The 21,438-nt window shown below is 39.9% G+C and overlaps 1 protein-coding gene across 1 annotated transcript; it reads left to right on the forward strand.

Moving 5' to 3' along the window:
• The first annotated feature begins 930 nt into the window (after nt 1-930).
• zgc:195282 (uncharacterized protein LOC100192223 homolog) lies at nt 931-18,683 on the forward strand. Its single transcript, XM_043719595.1, has 4 exons — nt 931-1,054; nt 2,131-2,225; nt 9,792-9,846; nt 18,034-18,683. Exons 1-4 carry the CDS (start codon nt 1,012-1,014, stop codon nt 18,111-18,113), a joined length of 273 nt encoding a protein of 90 aa, XP_043575530.1. The 5' UTR covers nt 931-1,011; the 3' UTR covers nt 18,114-18,683.
• The last annotated feature ends 2,755 nt before the right edge of the window (nt 18,684-21,438 follow it).

Here is a 21,438-nt window from a genome sequence, read left to right on the forward strand (position 1 = left end):
ACTTCTGACCTGCCTTGCAGTTTACCACAGATATAAAGTCAGGCAGCTTCTTAGCAGCAGTCAGTGAAGGGGATGGATGTGCTACTGTATAGCACTGCTGTATGTTAATTCCACAGCTGTACCATGTGCTGGCATGGACCTGTTTAAAATTCTAATGGATTTGTCAATAAAAGACCAGCTGGTTCAGACTGTTCTACTTAGAAGTGATACCATATCAAAGTGACTCCCTAGTCCATAAGATATCAAACAGTCTCCTTGGAGAGGAATCCTAATTAAACACTGAAAGGATTGGGATGAGGTCAATGGAATCTGGAAAATTATTTTTTTATTTCCCCTCGGTTATTGAGGTTAGCCCAAATTTTGCATGATATCTTTTACTTGCTTGCCTTTTGTATAATAAGGTCTTCATTCCAGCCAGCTATCTCATGAAGTTAACTCTGAACAACTCCATAAGACATTGGGAACAATCTGCAAATTTCCAATATCAAACTCTGGCATGAAACAACTGGGTTATGTATTAAGGGAGATTCTTAATACATTCTGAATTTTTTAATATAAATATTCACAAACTTGATCTTACTTTCTAACACTTTAGATGTAAAAAAAAATTGTTGTTGGTGACGGAAATGAAGCATACCATCTTGAAACTTTCCCCACAATATTGGTTAAAATAGCATTCGAAATAAAAAAATGAAATAAAAACATCTGTTTTAAAAGCTTTCAGGAAGATTCCTGTCACATTTTTTAATGCTTAGCCTCCACATTAAGGGCTGGAAAACTAATAAGATTTTTGGAAATATTCTGATTGTGTTACTTTGTAGGTTTTGGTTGGCAATATATGGATGTTTTAGTTCAACATATCAGAGACTTCGTTAATGGTTGCCCTTAAAGAAAACCACATCCTGTCTTTGACGTTAAACACGTCACACTTGCTGCTTTTCCTGTCAGTGTTATGTATTTTTTTAAAAAACAGCATCTGCTGTACAATTGAATAAGACAAGATTTCAGAAGATGATTTCATACTGTCCAATTTGTGCAAAACCTGTCTATTTTGGTAAGTCTGTGTTCTTTCTAATATAGAGCTGAGCTGAAGTAAGAATTAATTCTGTAATCCAGTTGATATAGTTTGTTCCTGTTCATGTTGATGCAGTGTTGTGCAACACAACTGACATTATTATTTGACAAAAAATGGCAGTAGTAATTAATGTGCGTCAACTGTGTTGTCCTCAAAGGATGTGTCCTTTCTATAACTGGTTGAATTGGGCCTCAGCCAGACTTTCTGAGTTGAAACAACACGTTGCAAAGATACTTGGAAACTGTTAGCTCAGCCATTGCTGGTGTGAAACGTATGTGAGATGTAAGTGCTTGGCTTGTGAGTGACTTCAATCTTTAATTGTTAAAGTTTTGAAATTAATCAGTACAAAGTAAATATGGATGTTGGTAAGATATAATAGAGTTAATAAATTTTCCTCCTTATGAAATATATGGCGGGGTCTTAGGCCAAGAGGAAATAGCCTGATGTTGTCAGAGCAGCTTATCATATGCACATTTGCGAGAAGGAAGAACTGATCTTTCTATCGATCAAATACTGATTTAATTGTCACAAAAGCAATGTATTGCTGGTCAAACTCAGCAGGTGTGGCAGTATCTGTGGACAGGAAGCAGAGCTAACTGGGAGTTCTGAAGAAGGGACACTGAACCTGAATTGTCAATCTGGTTTTCTCTCCATGGATGCTGCCACACCTGCTGAGTTTCTCCAGCAATTTGTGTTTCTGTTTCAGATTTCTAGCATCCATGGTTCTTTGTTTTATTTCTGATTTAATTGTCATTGCACAAAAAGCAAAGATTAAGTGGCCACGCTTTAATTTCTAAAAAAAAACCTCATCACAATGACACTTTGTTTCATTCACCATTTTAAAAGATGCACAGGAAAGTGGCTTCAGTTTAACATTGCTACAATAATCAAAGAAAAAGGATATTAAAGCTTTCAGCAAAGGAAGGAAGATGTATCTAGTTTCTAATGTGGCATCATGAATCAAACAAATATTGACATTTTTAAAAACATTAGAAAAAAATTACTTCAGATTTTGATTTAATAGAATCCCTCATTATCATTTTTTCTTTTTACAGCGGAGAGAAAGCGATCTTTAGGCAAAGACTATCACCCTCTTTGTCTAAAATGCTATCGATGTAAGCGCCAGTTAAGTCCAGGCCAACATGCAGAGGTATGTAATGTGTTGAACCTCCATCTGTCTGCCCAAGTATTTAACTGTTTAGCTGTATTGTGACTATAATCTGTCTCCTCAAACTTACTCTATATCTGCTCTCTCCTTTTGGGAATTGTAAGCAATCAGAACATTTGGGGCTTGCTTTTTAATCATGAACATCAACATCCTTTTTTCTCCAGTCTATATATCGATTTGAAACTAATTACGTATCATCGTTTAATGTATCATCTGGGCCAAAATTCTGTCTTCCCTCTCTAAGGGCATTATGGGTCTACCTACAGCAGAGAGACTGCAGAGTTCAAGAAGGAAGCGCACAACCACCTTCTCAAGGGCAACTAGGAATGGGCAATAAATGCTGGTCAGCCAGCAAAGCCCACATCCCATGAGCAAATATATAAATTTTTTTAAAATCTGAGTTAGAGTTCCATTGCTGAGCATTCCTTATTTACATGACAGGGTATCTGGGAGAATGTGATTGTCTTTGGGGTTGCATGTTTAAGCAGTGGGTGAATTGGCTACAGCCATTTTGTGCAAGTTCAGTTGTGTACACGAGTGTGTTCGCTTACACACCAATGTGAATGGATGGCTGTAATATAAGTAACTGCCTCTCAAACTGTTGGTACAAATAAAGGGTATTAATTCAATCACATTTATTGAAGTCAGTTCTTTTCCATGGTGAAAGTCAGACTGCACATAAGTGCATTTTAAAATGAGGTTTTGCACATTTTAAAGGATTATTGGTAATTCAAACCACATCACTCATCTTTACAAGTAACTCTACAATACCTCAGAATCAAATCCTTCAGAACGACAACTGTTGCCATATAAATACATTCAAACTAAGCTTACATAAAAATTCATGCTTTAAACTTTTATTCATGTGCACTTCTTTGTAATGGATGGGTCAAATTATCAATCATAAAAATGTGAAGATTAATATAATATGTAGCAGTGTTACAGCCTCTGTAAAACAGGATAGTAATATCTCCTCTGTGTGTTGGTTAACAGAGAATACTCAACATGAATTCCAGTAGTTAATGTCCCATCCAAAGACTATTGAAGTGAATGCAACGAATTAAAAAGCAGGGGATTTCTCCTGATGGCTGAGCTAGCATTTCTTTCTCCATGACCAAACATATATTTTGAATCAGAGCTGTTTGTAGGGCCTTGCCAATGAGAATCATGGGGGCAGAGTCCTTGTGTAGATATTTTTAATCAACCAGTTCTGACGTGTTATTACACATCTCTGGAGCAGGTACCATGTCTCCTGGTTCAGAGATAGGGACATTACCTCTGCACCACAGGAGTCTAGGTGTATATTTAAGACTGAGACAGATAGACTCTTGACCAGCAGGGCAATCAAGGGTTACTGTATAGGGAAAAGGCAGGAAAGTGAACATGAGTAATGTTAGATCAACCATTATCCTATAGAATGGCAGAGCAGCCTCAAGGGGCTGAATGGTCTACTCCTGTTCCTAATTCTTATGGTCTTATAATAACCTGATCAACCTCATAAAATTGATTTTTGTCCTGATTGCTTTGGTAGTTGTAGTGATTGTAATAAGGTCAGCCAGGTGGACCTCATGGAAGATGAGTTCCCTGATTAGGGCTATTAATCTGGTCCAATCAGATATAAACAGAATTGTCAGACATCCTGTTCACTCTGAGAGTTGGCTCTGCCGGAGCTGGATCAAGTGTCAAGGACTCTCCATACATAAATAAAGGGTGACTTGGTGATAGGATATCGGCCTCTGTTATGATGGTTATATATCAGTGGTGACAAGAGAAAAGCATGCGCCTGAAGAAATTCTCTTGCAACAGTCATCTTTGTTTTGTGGTAAGCATTTCTGGCATCATGCTGTTATTTGGGAAGCTTGACTTGTTCAATTCTGCTGTTGAAGACAGAGCCCAGTATGTTCAAAAAATTCATTTATTTTTCTGGGTAAATGACTTTGGGACAGGTGAAACGCAACAAGTAATTCTCCTGACAGATTGTGGACCCACAGCTTTTTCGGTTATTAGGAGCCTAACTTTGCCTCAGGTATCACATACTAAAACCATTCAAGAGTTGATGGATTTTGTTAAGGAATATTACGACCCTAAGACTTCTCAAATTCTGAGATGTTTTATTCAGCAATTTCTGAACCAAGAAATCTGTACTGGAATTTTTGACGAGGTTAAGATGATTGGCAGAGGCATGTCACTTTGGTTTAACCCTCAATGAAATTCTGAGAGAATGTTTGGTATGTGGGATTAATGATGTAACCATGCAAAAGCATCTACCAATTGATGCCCAACTGATCTCCAAATAGGCATTACAACTGGCTTAATCATTGGTAAATGTGGGCAATGGAGCATATGAGTTATAGGATATTCCGATGGAAGTCAGTCCGACTGAGCTTGGGGAACACCATTTGAGTGAAAGCAATTGCATAGCCTCAATCAGGACATACCCTGAACAGAGGGATTCTAAGTCAGGCCCCAGCAAAACCCCAAAACAAAGCCAAGCCTCCTCCAAATGATTTAAATTTTCCTCAGGATCTGGACTGGCAAGCCATTGTAGTTGCTGCTAGGATGCAGACTTAGGACGACAGCAAAAGAGACTCTCAGACCTAAATTGAATAGGAGAACTCATGGGCTGTTATCCACGAGCGGGCACACCCTAGCAAGTCCACCTACATTTGGCTTTGAACAGTTAAATTGCTGAGCAACATCTTAATCCAAACCAATCAAAATAAATCTGGTTAAATGATCACCTGGTTCTAATGGAGGTTGATACCAATACAGCTGTATCAGTGATTGCAGAACCAGTCTTTAACAAAATTCTCTCTGTACTCGAACCCTCATGTTTGCACAAGACTGTGGACCTATACTGGGAAGCAGCTGGTTCAGTTACCACTGATTATAGTAAAAGGCTGGGGCCCAAATCTGATGGGATGAAATTGGTTGAGAAAGATTCACCTAGATTGGCTCAACATTTTTCGATTAGAAATTGGCTGTCTGAGTAAAGTCCTTTTAAGTAACTGAAAGTTTTTCAGGAAAGTCTAAGGACCATCAAAGGAGCCAAGACCAACTTGTATGTTGAACAGGAAGCAATTCCACAATTCTGTAAGGCCCACCCAGTGCCATTTGCTTACGGCAAAAGTGGATGCAGAAATCAGAAAGCTGGAAACTGAAGGAACTCCACTCCATCCCAGATCAAGGAATCCCACCCCATCCCAGATCCAACCCTCTGATTCAGATCCATCCTCTTGACCTGACTTACCGGTCCATTTTCCTTCCCACCTAATCGGCTCCATACTTCCCACCGACCTATCGCCATCAGCTGCTAACTTCACCCACCTACTGCTATCCCACCTACCTTTTCCCCTAGCTCCACCCCTCCCCCTATTTATCTCTCAGCCTGCTTCCCCCTCCCCAGACCTGAAGAAGAAATCATTTGAACCTATCTAAGCTTTACTAAGATTTCGGTTGGAGTACTGTGTGCAGAATTGGCCTTAACACCACAGGAAGGATGTTGAGGTTTTTGAGATACTATAGTGCAATTGACTAGGCATGATTTAAAAAAATTAATTGTTTTCTCATTAGAACAGTACAAGTTATGAGGTGAGGTAATAGAAATGCTCAAAATTATAAACCTGATGGGACAGGGTCGGTAAAAGCAGGTAATTTCTCATAGCGATGAGGAATAGAATGAACAACAATAGAGAAAACATTAAATTTATGAGACTTAAAACGAAGAGCATAGAGACAGTAGTTTTCTTTTGAGTTAATGGTTGAGGTAGAAGTTTGGGTTGTATTTTATATTGCCAGGGTTGGAGGTTTGCGCTAAAGGGAAAGACTGAATAGTCTGAGGTTATTTTTCCTGGAGTGTCGGAGGCTGAGGGGCGTGTATAGCATGAATAGTCAAGGTCTTTTCCCATGGATAGGGCAGTCCAAAACTAGAGAGCATAGGTTTAAATTGAAAAGGGAAAGATTTAAAAAGGACTTAAAGGCCAACCTTTTCACACAGAGGGTAGTGCATGTATGGAAAGAACTCAGTGGAAGCAATGGCTGCTGGTACAATTTGTGACTATGCTGCCACTTTGAAAAGGTTATTTTGTGCTTGGCATTTTTGAAGAGAGATTGCAAAAGCAGAGGTGCCGAAGAATCTCGGGGGAAACAGCGAAGAAATGGAAGGCAAATGGCCAGTTCTCCCATTTCAGGTTTTAAAAAAATTTTTTTTTGCTGTAGCAGTCACAAAATGTTGGAGTCCAGAAGTGTTGCAAGCTTCAATAAAGGACTCTTCTGACTTGCTCTTGAGATCTCTCTCTCTGAACATTGTTCCTTCCTGTCTGCAAGAATCTGTTTGAATTTGCCTTTTTGCCAAGGGGTGTACTTATGGGATGTTACTATATTGGAACAATTAATTGGTAATAGTTACTGTATCAGATCGGTTAAGTTTGCCAATAGTTATTTATTCTAAATTCTGTTTTCTTTTGTTCGTGTTTCAACTGTAATGATTAAATAAATTCTGTTTTGCTTAAAGCCAAATGATTTGACCAGTTGCATAAAACCTGGAACATCCACTTCACATTTGCCTTTATAAGAAAATGATAGGGTTTAGGCTATCTTCTTAAAATATTTTGAGGCGGTCTAGCCTCAACTGCCAAGACAAAGAGCATAGTTGATGCAATGGTGTATAGAAGTCAAGCTTGACTGTGGCAGTAAGTTCAAGGTTCAATGCAGGCAAGCCACCTCTTTACCTGACATTTCACAGAAAATTGCTCTGTTTAATGGATCGTCCATTTTATAAGTAAACAGTGGTTACGTTGTTTGGAAAAGAAAATAAACATAGCTTAGGTTATGTGTTAAACATGGAAGATCTCACAATGATTAAATAGAAATGCACAGTTGCAGTTTGGGAACAGGCATTTTGACGGAAAGAATACAAAAGACCACGACCAGCTATCCTTAGTAGCCACACACGCAGATGACAAGCAACATGAATTCGACTGGGACAATACTACCATTATAGGGCAACCCAAACAAAGAACAGCCAGGGAATTCCTAGAAGCATGATACTCATCCACAAACTCCATCAACAAACACATCGACCTGGACCCAATATACCGGCCACTACAGCAGACAGCTGAAACTGACAACCGGAAGCGGCAGGGACAGGTCACTATAAATGCCGGAGGAAACACCACAGAAGCGTTTCACAGGAGGCTCCCAAGCACTGAGGATGTCACCTAGACAGGGGACGAAACGTTTGCCACAAAAATTTCCAGCTCGGCGAACAGAACCACAACAACGAGCACCCGAGCTACAAATCTTCACCCAAACTTTGAAGAATACAAAAGAATCAAATCCAAATGGTAAGTGGTTGCAGAGCCCTGAGTTGCAGAGAGACCTGGGTGTCCTAGTGTATGAATCATTGAAGTGAGCTGGTATAATAACTAATCAGGAAAGCTAATAGAATGTTATCATTTATTGAGAGGAATTGAATGCAAGAGCAGTGAGGTAATTCTTCGGTTATACAGGGGACTGCTGAGACTGCATCTGGAGCAAAGGTCTCTCTAAGCTGTGTAGTTGCACATGGGTGCAGTCATTCCAATGTTCTGCACACGGTGACTGGTGTCCAAATACTGATTGCAGCACTGACTTCCAGTTCCAAAGGTCACTGCACAACATTCGGATGCCTCTGCATAGTAAGAAAACTCTAGGGAATGCTGGTTGGAGTACTTTGTACACAATTGGTCTCCATCCTTATAGAAGGATTTAAATGGATTGGAAGTACTTCAGAGAAGGATTTTTAGACTAAAACCCAGAGGAAGCCGATAGTCTAAAGATAGGGCTGAAATATGAAATTGATGAGCAGAATGTGGATGTCAAGGGAATATGTCATGGAGAGCAGAAAAATGCAAACTTTTTTTTTTTTAAGTACCATCTGTGGATACAGTATACTTCTCATCCAGGCACATTTCCATCTGACTTAAGACCATAAGTCTATAAGATATAGGAGCAGAATTAGGCGTTCAGTCCATCAAGTTTGAGCCACCATTCAATCATATCTGATATGTTTCTCAATCCCACTCTCCTACCTCTTCTCAATACCCCTTGATTCACTTATTAATCAAGAACTTATCTATCTCTTAAATACACAATGATTTGGCCTCCACAGCCTTCTGCAGCAGTGAGTCCCACAGATTAACCACCTCCTGGCTGAAGAAATTCCTCTTCATTTCAGTTCTGTAAGTTTCAATCAGATCCCCCCTCATCCTTCTAAAGTCCATCACATACAGACCCAGAGTCCTCAACTACTCGTCATATGACAAGCTCTTCATCCCTGGGATCATTCTTATATATCCTCCAATGCCACCACATGCTTCCTGAGATATCGGGCCCAAAACTGCTCACAATATTCCAAATGCAGTCCGACCAGTGCCTACATCCGCAGCAGTACATCTCTGCTTTTGCATTCTAGACCTCTTGAAATGAATACAACTATTGCATTTGCATTCCCAACTGCCACTGAACCTGCATGTTAACCTTAACACATTTCTGAACCAGGACTCCTATGTCCTTTGTTTCAGATTTCCAAAACCTTTCACTATTTAGGAAATAGTCTATGCCTCTACTCTTCCTACCAAAGTACATAACCTCACACTTACCCACATTACATTCCATCTGCTACTTCTTTATCCACTTTTATAGCCTGTCCAAATTCTTCTGCAGCCTCCCCACTTCCTCAACACTACCTGTCTCTCCACCTAACTTTGTGTCATCTGCAAACTTAGCAACAATGCCCTCAGTTCCTTCAACCAGATCACTAATGTATAACGTGATTAGTGTGGTCCCAACACTGACCCCTATGGAAATCCACAAGTCACTGGCTGTCATCCTGAAAAAGTTCACTTTATCCCTACTTTCTACCTTCAGTCAGTCAATCCTCTATCCATGCCGGTACACTGCCCCTAACACCATGGGCTCTTATCTTATTTAGCAGGTTCACCGGCAGCAACTTGGGATACATTTTAATAAAAAAACTTTAGATCTTATTCACTTCAAGAAAATAATTTCCTACTGTGATTGGTGTAATGCTTACTAATGTTGTTTTTTGATGTGAAATGATTAGTTATAAACCTTGGCTAATGTGCCCATGTTTGTGAATTTAAAGTCATTTGGAGGAACTGAGTGCTATTGTGTCAGAGGAGTTGCCTTTTGAATGGGATATTAAATCAGGCCCCATTCGGCTATTGAGATAGATGTAAAATATCCTTTATGCTATTTGTGAAAAGAATAGGTAGCTGTCCTGATTAACTTGCTGCCAATACCTTTTCAACCAATACCACCAAAAATATACCACTGACTATTGATCTTAAATGTTGCATGCAAGTACATCCAGCAAATAGGGTGCTGTTTGTTATGGAAAATTTGACTGCTTTTAAAAATTAATTGGTTGTGATGAATTCTGGGACATTCTAAGGATGTGATAATTTGCTATTGAAATTATTTATAGGAAATGAAACTATTTCTCTTTATTTTGACTTGACTTCCCATTTTTTCAATTTTGTTTAGTATGATGAGAAGCCATACTGCAATCACTGCTACTTACAGCACTTTGGTCCAAGAGGTAAGACAATGTTTAACTAATATACAGGGACATAACAAATATAGACATGCGCAAAGACACATGGATATAGAAACACACATAGATGCAGTTGAGCACACATGGCAAGGCCAACATGTACTGCCTATAACTACTCTTGAAGGTTCAGCACGTCTGGAAGCATCTGTGGAGACAGATCAGCGTTAGTATTTCAGATCAAGTGACCTTTCCTCAGAACTGATGCTGCCAGATCTGCTGAGCTTTTCCAGTGACGTCTGTTTTTGTTTCTGATTTACAGCATCTGCAGTTCTTTTGTTTTTTACCCTTGAAGGTTTTTGTGAGCCATCCATATCGCTGCCTGTACTGATGTGATTCACTTCCCTTCTTCCTTTAACCCTGGATCAGTGGTTTAATATAATTAGTTTTAACAAACAAACTCTGTATTTTTCTCATAATAATGGTAGAAATGCAGCACAGTGGTACATGGTTGAAGAACGATAGCACTGTCAGAGGTTCCATCATTCAAATGAGGAAGTAAACCAAGGGTAGCCTGAACTCTAGGGTTCACACATGATCCCATAGGACTATCTGAAAGACATTATCCAGGTGATCCTGAACAAGTTTTATCCATTAACCAGTACCATGACATCAGATAACAATTCAAAAGTAATTCATTGTCTGTGAAACAGTTTGGGATGTCCTGAGAATATGAAAGATATTTTATAATATGTTGGTTTGTTCTTTATTTTTACAAATAGTTGGGCGGCATGGTGGCACAGTGGTTAGCACTGCTGCCTCACAGCGCCAGAGACCCGGGTTCAATTCCCGCCTCAGGCGACTGACTGTGTGGAGTTTGCACATTCTCCCTGTGTCTGCGTGGGTTTGCTTCGGGTGCTCCGGTTTCCTCCCACAGTCCAAAGATGTGCAGGTCAGGTGAATTGGCCATGCTAATTTGCCCGTAGTGTTAGGTAAGGAGTAAATGTATGGGTGGGTTGCGCTTCGGCGGGTCGGTGTGGACTTGTTGGGCCGAAGGGCCTGTTTCCACACTGTAAAGTAATCTAATCTAAAGACTACATTAACCGTTCACCCACTTCTGTTAATGCACTTCTGCTTTTTGAAACATTGAACAAACTATGGAAACATTGGCCTTACATCTCTTTATAATGTAGGGTGGAATATATATTTATTATTCAGATTCAGTAACATTGCAAGATTACTATTTATTAATTATATGTAATTACCCTGAGATTGTAGTGGTAGGCTTTCTTCTTGATTCTTTGTAATTGAGCAGTTTTTTACAGCACCTCAGGAAGCAGCAAGAATCAGCCATACACTGTGCAGTAAAGCCACGTATCATTTAAATGAGTTTCCTATTTTTAAATAGCTGGTGATTACAATTCAGTAACTAAATGTTTTTTTTGTCTCAATCTACAAATAATCAGACTTATCAAATTCAACTTCACAGCATGCTGTAGTGGAATTGGTATTTGTAACCTTTGCGTTAATAAAATGACAAAACATATATACTCTATGTAAAAAATACTGTATTAAACATGCTACAAACAATGGTCCTGCAAAACCCCATGGTAATATGAATCTTGAAGTTGTGGTAAGATTTCCAATCATCTACCAGAATATTTAGGGGCAGGTACCTCTCAGGTAGTCATGTGCCCACATTGCAGCGTACCTGACAGCCCATATAGACCAGAAACTCTAATTGCTGTTGATATTTAGGTGAGGTGTGGGGAAACTCCCATACCAATATAACTGGGTCCCTCAGGCTGCCACAGGAGTCATGAAAGGTCTGGCAAGTTGTCTTGCTGAAAGAAATTGGTGTTTTATTTTTAGAATGGAAAACCTGTTAACTACAAGAATTAAATAAAAACAAAAGGCCCATAACAGGTTTAATTCTATTTGAGAAAAAAATACAATGTTGAGATCAATGATTTTAAGTGAAATTAAATAGTGGCACCATTTTTATATTTGGAAAAAAATAATTTATTTCTAATTCGTGACATCATTTTGCACTTTTTTCTCTCATTTTGAGGAAAATATGTTGGCAGTTAGAATTGGTGATTAATGCTGTGTATTAGGTAGTAAGACACCTAATATGAAAGGCCATTTGCCTGCAGGGCAAGGATGCAGTTATATTACTGATAAAGAAACACACTTGTATACACTTGTATACTAAAGGCACATATAGAAATACTCACAAACACACTGAGGCACATATAAGTATGTATGCTTACAAGCGTATGGTTATAAAAGAAATGGACACACAATGTAATACACAGACAAACAGGTGAATTATGTGATTATTGGTCAGGTTTCCATGCTGGGTCTCCACATGAAGTATTTTTAAAAGCATTGCAAAATTTACTTGGAGATGTCTGCCATCATTCTGAGATGAATGGTCGTCTGATTTACCTTCTTCTTCTCTACTCAGTGCCTTCCTGTAGAAGGCAAAACAAAGAACAGAAACTCAGAAGATTGTGCATTAAACACAAACCCTTCCACACTGAATGCCATGGTGTCTGTTAGAGCTTACATTGGTACTTGACTTTCAACCTCCAGCTTTCCACCGATCAAGGAATGTTGGTACAGAAGACAGATGTCTCTATAATGGGATAGGCAGGTTAATAGATAGAAATCGTTTCATACTTGAGTTCAAAACAAATCCTAGTGATCAGTAAAGTAACTCCACACAGGCCAGTATCCCATCACCATCACCCTTTATTTACACTTGGAGAGTCCTTGACACTGATCCAGCTTCCTCAGAACCAGCTCTCTTTTTCTTTTTCCTGGGGAGGGTAGGGACTAAATCAAAATAGAAGTCCCTGTTTTTTTTATTCTTTTTGCAGTACTGTGTGATTAAACACTCTTGTTTTTTTATTCTTTTATTAATTTAACCCCACACTACCGCCTAACTGCGGTAGTGCTTATTTTTTCCCCAGCACCCATGTGGTGTGTGTAGGTGTGAGACAGTGAAAGACACAAGGTGCATGAATCATTATTCAATTTCCACACTATCTGTCAGCCAGAGTTCTGAGGTTTTTAATCCTATCCAATCAGGGAACTCCTATGTTATTAGGTCCAACTGGCTGACCTCATTACAATTACTATGATCAGTTTTACTGTCTCAACTGAATATTATTTAAATATAGAAATTGGCATTAAAACAGGTTGATGCAAACTTTATGCTCCACACAGACCTCTTTCAAATCTACATCACCTGGTCCTATCAGCATATTCTTCACACGTCACAATTGTCTATGGGAGACATCATTTTGCAATGACAATAAGAACTAAAAGCACTCAATGTAATAAGATGAATTCTACATCTTTAAGTGAACATTAACAGGTTTTATACAATATAACTGTATCCAACTGTTGGTAAGAGAGACATCTTCTGGAACCTGGTAGACTCAGGTTTCAGTTCCATGGTCTGATGTCACTATGACATAACTCCTTTCACAGGTGCTGAGTAGCTATTGTAGAGCAAAGGTATAATTAATCTTTTATTCTACATCACCTCAAGTACTTTTGCAGTATTCATTTAATCATTAACATTTAACCTTGAAGATTAAACTCTTTATTCCTTTTCAGCACTCTTCCCCTCTTCCCTTTCACTTGAGACATTAACTCCAACAGTGTTCTCAGATCTGAAGAGTGCAGGAGGATGGCAGCTTGTTTGCAGACAAGAACATTTCCTGAATTCCATCAGAGAATAGGAGTGTATTATCATTAATAAGGAGATCAGGGTGACATGGTGGCTCAGTGGTTAGCATTGCTGCCTCACAGAACCACAGATCCGGCTCAATTCCAGCCTTGGGCAAGTGTGTGTGGAGTTTGCACATTAACCCTGTGTCTGTATGGGTTTCCTGCAGGTGCTCCAATTTCCTCCCACAGTCCGAAGATGTGCAGGTTAGGTGGATTGGCCATGCTAAATTGCCCATAGTGTTCAGGAATGTGTAGGCTAGGTGGATTAGCAAGGGGGAATGGGGTGTTACAAGGATGGGGGGAGAGGGTGAATCTGAATGGGATGCTCTTCAGAGGGTCATTGCAGACTTAATGGGTCAAAAAGCCTCTTTCTGCACTGCAGGGATTCTATGATTAGGGTTTAGAAAAAGTTCATGTGTTTCCCTGTATTCTGAAGGGCAATTGTAAGCCTATTTTTAAAAAATCATTTCAATTTTGCAGTTATCTCTATCATCAACAAAGGCTTGCTTTTCCTTGATAAAAAGTAATCTCTGATCTTAAACAAAGATTTGTAGCAGAAATCTTCCTCCAGCTAATCATTGGAGGATGGAGAATGATTCCTGGTAGACTGCATCTGCTTCAGTGTCTTTGTTACATTGTTATACTATATCAATGTTACGTAATATGCAACACTGTGTACATAGCTCTGCTTAGTAAGGAATGATGTACATGGTCCCTGTGATGCTGTGTCCAGTATAACAAGATGAAGCAACCATCTGCACTTTCGCTCTGACTTTACTATCTCCTCTGCTCTAAACTCAAAAGCAGGATGCTTTGAAGAGTTGAGACTTCAATCATGTTGTAGCATCCAAATGAATAGACAGCTTTGCTCTTGTTTCAGACATTAGCACAGACATAAAGCTAGGAATCTTACCTTGGTCGGCAGCAGGACTTAATTATGTCAAGGAGATAGTCTTCACTCAAGACATCCTTGCACAGTAAGTCAAGGGCAGCCTCCCCTATCAGCCCAGAGGCTTGGACACTGTCAGTCACTTGCAGCAGTCAGAGTCACAACAGTCTCTACATAATGGTGAAGAGTTAAATTTCAGGCAGTCCACCACCGACCTTGACTCTTTCTGCTGAATTGGTGTCTGTCTTTGAATGTAAGAGAGAGATGTATTCGGGAAGTAGAAGAAAGTGGGTCACAGAGCCATTACTATTGGTGCAGGTGACAGTATGTCCTGAGCAAGCGAGTAGATAGCACAGAGGGCATGTAGAGTTAGTGTTATCAGGGTTGGGGTGGGTGACTGAGTGGGGAAGATGTTACAGGCAATAAAGAGAATGTAAGAGCATGAGCCTTTGTCAGAGCTGGGTACAGTAGCACAGTGTGAGGTTTTGGAGAGAAAATAGTGACACTTATGGTGGCAGAATGCAGAGAGTCAATGACCTTCCTGCAGTGACGGGCTTTCCTCCAGATGATTGAGATTGCTTTAACCTTGGACCAGGTTGACATGGTCTGAAGTTGTGGCGCCCACTGGAAGAAGAGGAAGTCCCACATCTGCACCACCCTATCCAGCAAGTCTTCCAGGTCCCTGCCCACAAAACAAATGCTGATTTCCCCCTGTCTGCCATGTCTGGGGCAAATGTCAGGAACTGTGCAGGGTAGCTCTGGACTAGCAGGCTTGTTTGGGTACACAACAGGCTTTTAAAGATGGCATGTATGCAAGAGATTCTGGTGAATTCCTGGATATCCGCTGTGGCAACTTGTTCTGGAAATGGCGGAAGGCAAGATGAAGGTGAATTAGATGTTAGCAATGCCATCAGGGTGGGTTATGTAGTTAATGAGGTGGGTTCGGTTGAATACGAACTTGTGGCTGAAATCCTTACTAAACTCAGACTAAGCTGTAAAAAAGAGAAGATTCAGCCCAGTATCTCTGCTGGGTTGATGTCCACAGCATGAGGAGCTGTTGCTGCTCATATTGTTGATTCAAGTGAAAACTATTTCTTGTTCCGTGACTACTACCACAACACATCTCTTTCTGTAGCCATTCAGACTCTGTTAACAAATTAGACAAGAATTTTACTGGATAACTTCATAGTCATAGATATCTACAACACAGAAAAGGTCCTTGAGCCCACTGAATTTACACTGGTCAAAACTACCATCTAACTGTTCTAATCCCATTTTCCAGCATTTGGCCCATAGCCTTGCATGCCTTGGCACCACAAGTACATGTCTAATTACTAAAATGTTATAAGGGTTTCTGCCTCTACCACCCATACTACCCATTACTCTATTTTTTTCTGTCTTATCGTTCAGGCTGTACTTGAGAACTGCTAGTACTCTCAGTCTTGTGCTCTTATCCAGTTAAGATAATGTGATTCAAGACCTTGAAGAATAATTTCATAATCTTTTAGGATCTATTCAGCAGTCAATGGCTTAGTGGTTATGAAAACCTTTCTTTGGCAGAAGTAGCATCGCAGCTCAAGCTTTAGACTTGTTTTGCTGAGAGTAATGTCTACTATCTGAAATTTCAGCTCTTCATTACCTCAATGCATTAGGCCCTCAGTTTCACTTGCCCTCCTGGGATGATTACTGTTCCATCATATTGCCTGGACTTTACCATTGGTTTCATTTATTAATCACTGTCTTGAACCACTTCTTACAGATTTGCAAAGCTTATGATGTTGCATGCAACTCTGATAGCTCACTACCACCTTCCCAACAGTAACTAGAGATAAGCAATAAATATTGGACCAGCCTGTGATGCTCACCTCCCATGAGTGAATTTAAAAAAAAGTTTCTGATACTTCATGTTCACATATTGCTCTCTTTCTGTCATCATCATTCTGACAGTCACAAATCATTTATCCCCTTTAGACCTGACAAAGCCGTCATGTTGAATGGTGTGAAATGACTCATCAGTCTCATTGACTGATCTCTGTCCAGCAGCTATTGTTATACCCTTGATTTGCTTCTTTCTAGACAAATGTTTGTATATAAAGTGATTCAGCTTCCTGCAGTTAGAACACTGCTTTTCCCACTCTGCGCATGCTTTCTGTTCTTTTGTGCAACACCCTCCACTATATTCACATCCTGTTTTCTACCCTCTATCTTTCTGCTGGCTGTTCTGCAAATATTTCTTCCCTTTTTTCCCCAATATATTATTCCCAGTCTGTAACGCCTCTTAGTCTAATGCAAAGCCTTGTCTGTTCATTTAACAGTCCTTTGTTGATGACTGACAATCTCAGCACTTTTGCAAATATCGATTAGTTTTCTTGACAGTAGGTTTCTCCTGTCTTAGCAGATGTGCTCTCTGGCAGGATATTTTATGCCTAAAATAATCCTAACTCATCTGTCCAAACTCTCAAGCTTCATACAGATGGGTCTTCCTCTCCCCTATTGAACACATACTATTCATAAGTAATGTTAGTCAAGACTTCAAAGTATGTCTTCAAAGCCTTCCAAATCTCTATAGCCTGAGTCCTCTGCTCTGTGTATTTTAGAATACAACACAGCTTTCTCCAGCACCAATAACAGGGTTGCTGCTTTTAATTGCTGAGATTTACTATTTCATTCTGTAGCTATTTCATATTTTTGTCTTTGGGAGTGGCAAAAATTTCTGTTTCATATCTCCTTTTATTTCCACATTAAAATTCACATTTATCCTGACCCACCCAGCACTAAGATGCAGGCTGTGGTTCTAGTGCTTCCATCTTGTTTTCTTTCAGTAGCTGTCTTTTTTATAGCTAAGAAATTTCATCAATCAAGCTGTCACACTTTGGACATCATGTAATTTCTTTTAGTGGCTACCGCAACCTAAAGTGAAAGCAAGTCATAGCAGAGGTAAAAAAAAAAATCACACGATGACCCCAAGCCAACGAGAACATTATGTATAAATGCATTTCTGCAGTCAGCCGGAACTTCAATCTGCAACTGTTCAGTTGCAAACTGATAAAATGGCTAATAACTATGAATATAGGCTGTTCAGAACACAGCATCTGGGTACACATCATCATTCATCTCTAAGACTCCAATGGGCAGCAGAAAGCATGTATTACAGTACCTCTTTGTGAACAGTCCTTCCAAATTCAAATGGGGCTTAGAACCAATGACTAAAATAAAAATTCAGTTGGGAAAACAGCTGGCTTGCAGATGCTAAATGTAGAATAAGTGAAATGTAGAATGGCCGTGAGGATGCAGTTTAGCTGAGATTTAAGTGACAACACTGAGATTAATTATAACAGTGTAGGAAATCTGATCAGCAAAGGTCATTTGCAAGCACCTAACGGCCACGCAGTAAATTCTTCAGTATGCTATTTTTGCAGAGACATTAACCTTTTTCAAAAAGACAATGAAATAAACAAACTGATATTTGAGCACTGTGGAAGAAGAATGTCAAGTAATATGCATCAGCTTCAGGGGTGGAGCTTCTGTTGTCCTGTCCTTTGGTTGGTGAGTCCTTCAACTATCACTTCATTCTTCTCATTAGTATTTCTGTTTCAATGTAGGAACAAGACGACCAACGTCTCGATCTACTCCTGGAGCAGCTGGATCCAATGTTCCAGTTGAGAAACCAAGCAGCACTTAAAGCCATCCTTTGCAGCTTCAGGATGAAGAAACTTAAGACAATGACACAAAGGGAAGAATTTGTACAGAAATTGTATGAGCTTTAGAAAATAATTTTCCATTATTTACAATTACTGCGTGGACTAAGATACAGACATTTGCTCTTTGAGTGTTTAGAATTAGAATTAGGTTTTATTGTCACATAATTTGGTTACATAATTTTGCAAGTGATGCCAAGATGGTAACTTCCAATGTCTGATAATAGTGCTGTGATCCTGCCTATATCTGGTCTTCTGGAATGTGTTTGTAGGTCCGAAAAAGTTTAGTTTTCATATGACAATATCAACACCTCAGATTCTTCACAAAATAACTTGGTGAGTTCACTCTCTCCCCATCTTATTGATCTGGTTGTGGAACATCATCTCATCTCTGTCAATTGGCATTAGTCCCAGTCATTTATTTTCAGTGTCTGGTGCAGTGACCATAAAGTCAATTATTTGCAGCAATGCATTAATAATATTTGCAATTTCATTTAACCTGTAAGTATTTTGTATCATTCTATAATTAAAAAAAGTGTATGCTTCTGCCTACACCCCTAAATTTCCTGTCATTTTCTCTATATGTCAATTTTGAATTCCATTTTAATGGAACGTCCTGATTTAAGGACAGGCCTAATTACTCTGTTAATATTGACACAGGGCTATTACAATTCTCTCAAAATTCCAATTATTATCTAAGGCCCTCCTTCAGCTGTCCTTTTCTATGCTGAACACCCACCACTTGGCTGAGGGAAGCTACAGCACCTCACTTAAAGCTGCTGGTTTTGTTCTAAATCTATCACATTTAGCACAATGGTAGTGCAACATAACATGATGGATGGTATTGGATGGCATGGTGGCTCAGTGGTTAGCACTGCCGCCTCACAGTGCCAGGGACCTCCGTTCAATTTCAGCTCTGAGCCACTAAGTGTGAAATTTGCACATTCTCTGTTGTGGGTTCCCTCTGGTGCTCTGCTTTCCTCCCACAGGCCAAAGATGTGTAGGTTAGGTGGTTTGGTCTTGGGGAATGCAGGATTACAGGGAAACGGTGGAAGACTCTACAAAGGGTCGATGTGGACTTGATGGGCTGAATGGCTTGCTTCCACACTACATGGGTTTGTTTGTTCTCCGCCTCTCTTTCTCCGCCTCTCTTTCTCCGCCTCTCTTTCTCCGCCTCTCTTTCTCCGCCTCTCACTCACGACATCAGCCACACTCAGATACACCTGTGATAGGGTGGAGGAAGTGAGGTCAAATAGATTATTCTTTTCTTAGTTTCTCACCACTTGCAAAGGACCTTAATGTCATGTATATCCTTCAGCAGTGGGCCACCTCGGTCAGTAATGGTGTTGCTGAAATGCTCTTGATGATGGACTCTCCCACTCAGAGTACATTTCACACACTTCCCCATCTTCAATGATGGGGGAGCCCATAATGTTAATGCAAGGCTGGAATATTTGACAAGACTTTCAGGCTAAAGTGCCAAGTGGATGATTCCTAGGGTCCCCAGCATCACAGGTGCCAATTTTCTTTCTTCTTTTTATCCAGCAGTGTTCTTACACACTTTTGTTTTTATCCCATCACCAAATCATCCATGGTGTTTTTCTTACCGATTAACAACCACCAATAAATCACGTGTTTTCCAACTGATTCATTTCACAGATGTCATTGTTCAGCCAATTTGATTCACTTCACATGATTTCAATGTGATCACTGCATGCACTGCCTTCCACACTGGCTATAGCCTTTAATATCATCCCAGCTGTAGTACTGAAGACTAATGCTCCAGAACCAGCTGCATGTTTAGCAATACTGACATCTGATGATGTGAAAAACTGCCCAGATATTTTCTGTCCACAGAAATTCACAACAAACTAATCTGTTCAAATACTGTTCCATCAGTCTACTTTTAATTATTATAGTTAAAAATCACACAACACCAAGTTATAGTCCAAATTTGGAAGCACAAGCTGTCGGAGCACTGCTCCTTCATCAGATGGCTTGTGGGGCATCATCAAAGTGTTGGGACTTGTTAAACAAACTTAAAACACCTGCTCTTGATGTCAGCTTGGGTTCCACCAAGGACATGGCTCCAGACTACATTCCAGCTTTGGGAGTGATTGATTGATATTGGATACAGCAAAAGCTATAGATTGCCCAAACACAGCAGCTGTGGTGCTGGAGAACTGTGTACCAGAACTAGCCATACCCCTAGGAGAAAGTGAGGTCTGCAGATGCTGGAGATCAAAGTTGAAACTTTAGTGCTGGAACAGCACAGCAGGTCAGGCAGCATCCAGGGAACAGGAGATTCGACGTTTCGGGCACAGGCCCTTCTTCAGGAATCCTGAAGAAGGGCCTGTGCCCGAAACGTCGAATCTCCTGTTCCCTGGATGCTGCCTGACCTGCTGTGCTGTTCCAGCAATAAAGTTTCAACTAGCCATACCCCTAGCCAAGCTGTTTGAGTGTGGATGCAGCAAAAGCATCTACCTGTCAATGTAGAAAATTGTTCAGGTATGTCCTATTCAAGTCAAGGAAAACAGATGCAATTTGACCAATTACCTTTCCATTTGTCTATTCTGTTGATTACAAAATTTGCTGATGATTTGCACCGAGTGCTATCAAGTGTCACTTACTCACCAATAAACTGCTCACCGATATTCAGTTTGAGCTCAGGCTTCTATTCTCATTATGACTTTGGTCAAAACTTGGATAAAAGCTCTGATGTGAGAGTGACTGCTCGTAACAGCAAGAAAACGTTTGATTGAATCTAACATCAAGAAAAATATATTTGTCCTTTTAGAAACGTGTCAGCCCAGGACATCTCTGCAGGTGTGTTTCATGGGTAGTGTCCTAAGTCCAAACATCTTGAGCTGCTTCCTCAATGAGCCTCCCTCCATAATAGGTCAGAAATGGGAATATTCAATAATGATTACACACTGTTCATTGCCATTTATGACTGTTCAGATACTGAAGCAATCTGTGCTACATGGAGGAAGACCTGGATGTCATTCAAGCTTCATCCATGTGGCAGGTAACATCCATGTGACACAAGTTCCAGGTAATCACCATGCATGACATGAAAGAGTTTAACCATTTAACAGCATTGCCATCACTTATTTTCCAACCATTAACGTCCAATGGTTTACATTGTCCAGAAACCTACCTGGACCTGCCATATAAGTATTATGATGGCCAGCCTAGATCAGAGATTAAGAATACTGTGATGAGTAACTCATCTCTTGATTCCCCAAAGCCTATCCAATTATGGAACATTTTTCATTCACCTGGATGCATGTCTTTGTAACAACAATG

The sequence above is a fragment of the Chiloscyllium plagiosum genome, chromosome 2 (assembly GCF_004010195.1).
Source record: "Chiloscyllium plagiosum isolate BGI_BamShark_2017 chromosome 2, ASM401019v2, whole genome shotgun sequence".
Taxonomy (NCBI): Eukaryota; Metazoa; Chordata; class Chondrichthyes; order Orectolobiformes; family Hemiscylliidae; genus Chiloscyllium; species Chiloscyllium plagiosum.

Excerpts from the sequence above, each read along its gene's own strand:
- zgc:195282 (XM_043719595.1), top strand. The coding sequence starts at position 1,012 with ATGATTTCATACTGTCCAATTTGTGCAAAACCTGTCTATTTTG. Across the intron at positions 1,055-2,130 it reads TGCAAAACCTGTCTATTTTG|CGGAGAGAAAGCGATCTTTA; the intron begins GTAAGTCTGTGT and ends TTCTTTTTACAG. Across the intron at positions 9,847-18,033 it reads ACAGCACTTTGGTCCAAGAG|GAACAAGACGACCAACGTCT; the intron begins GTAAGACAATGT and ends GTTTCAATGTAG.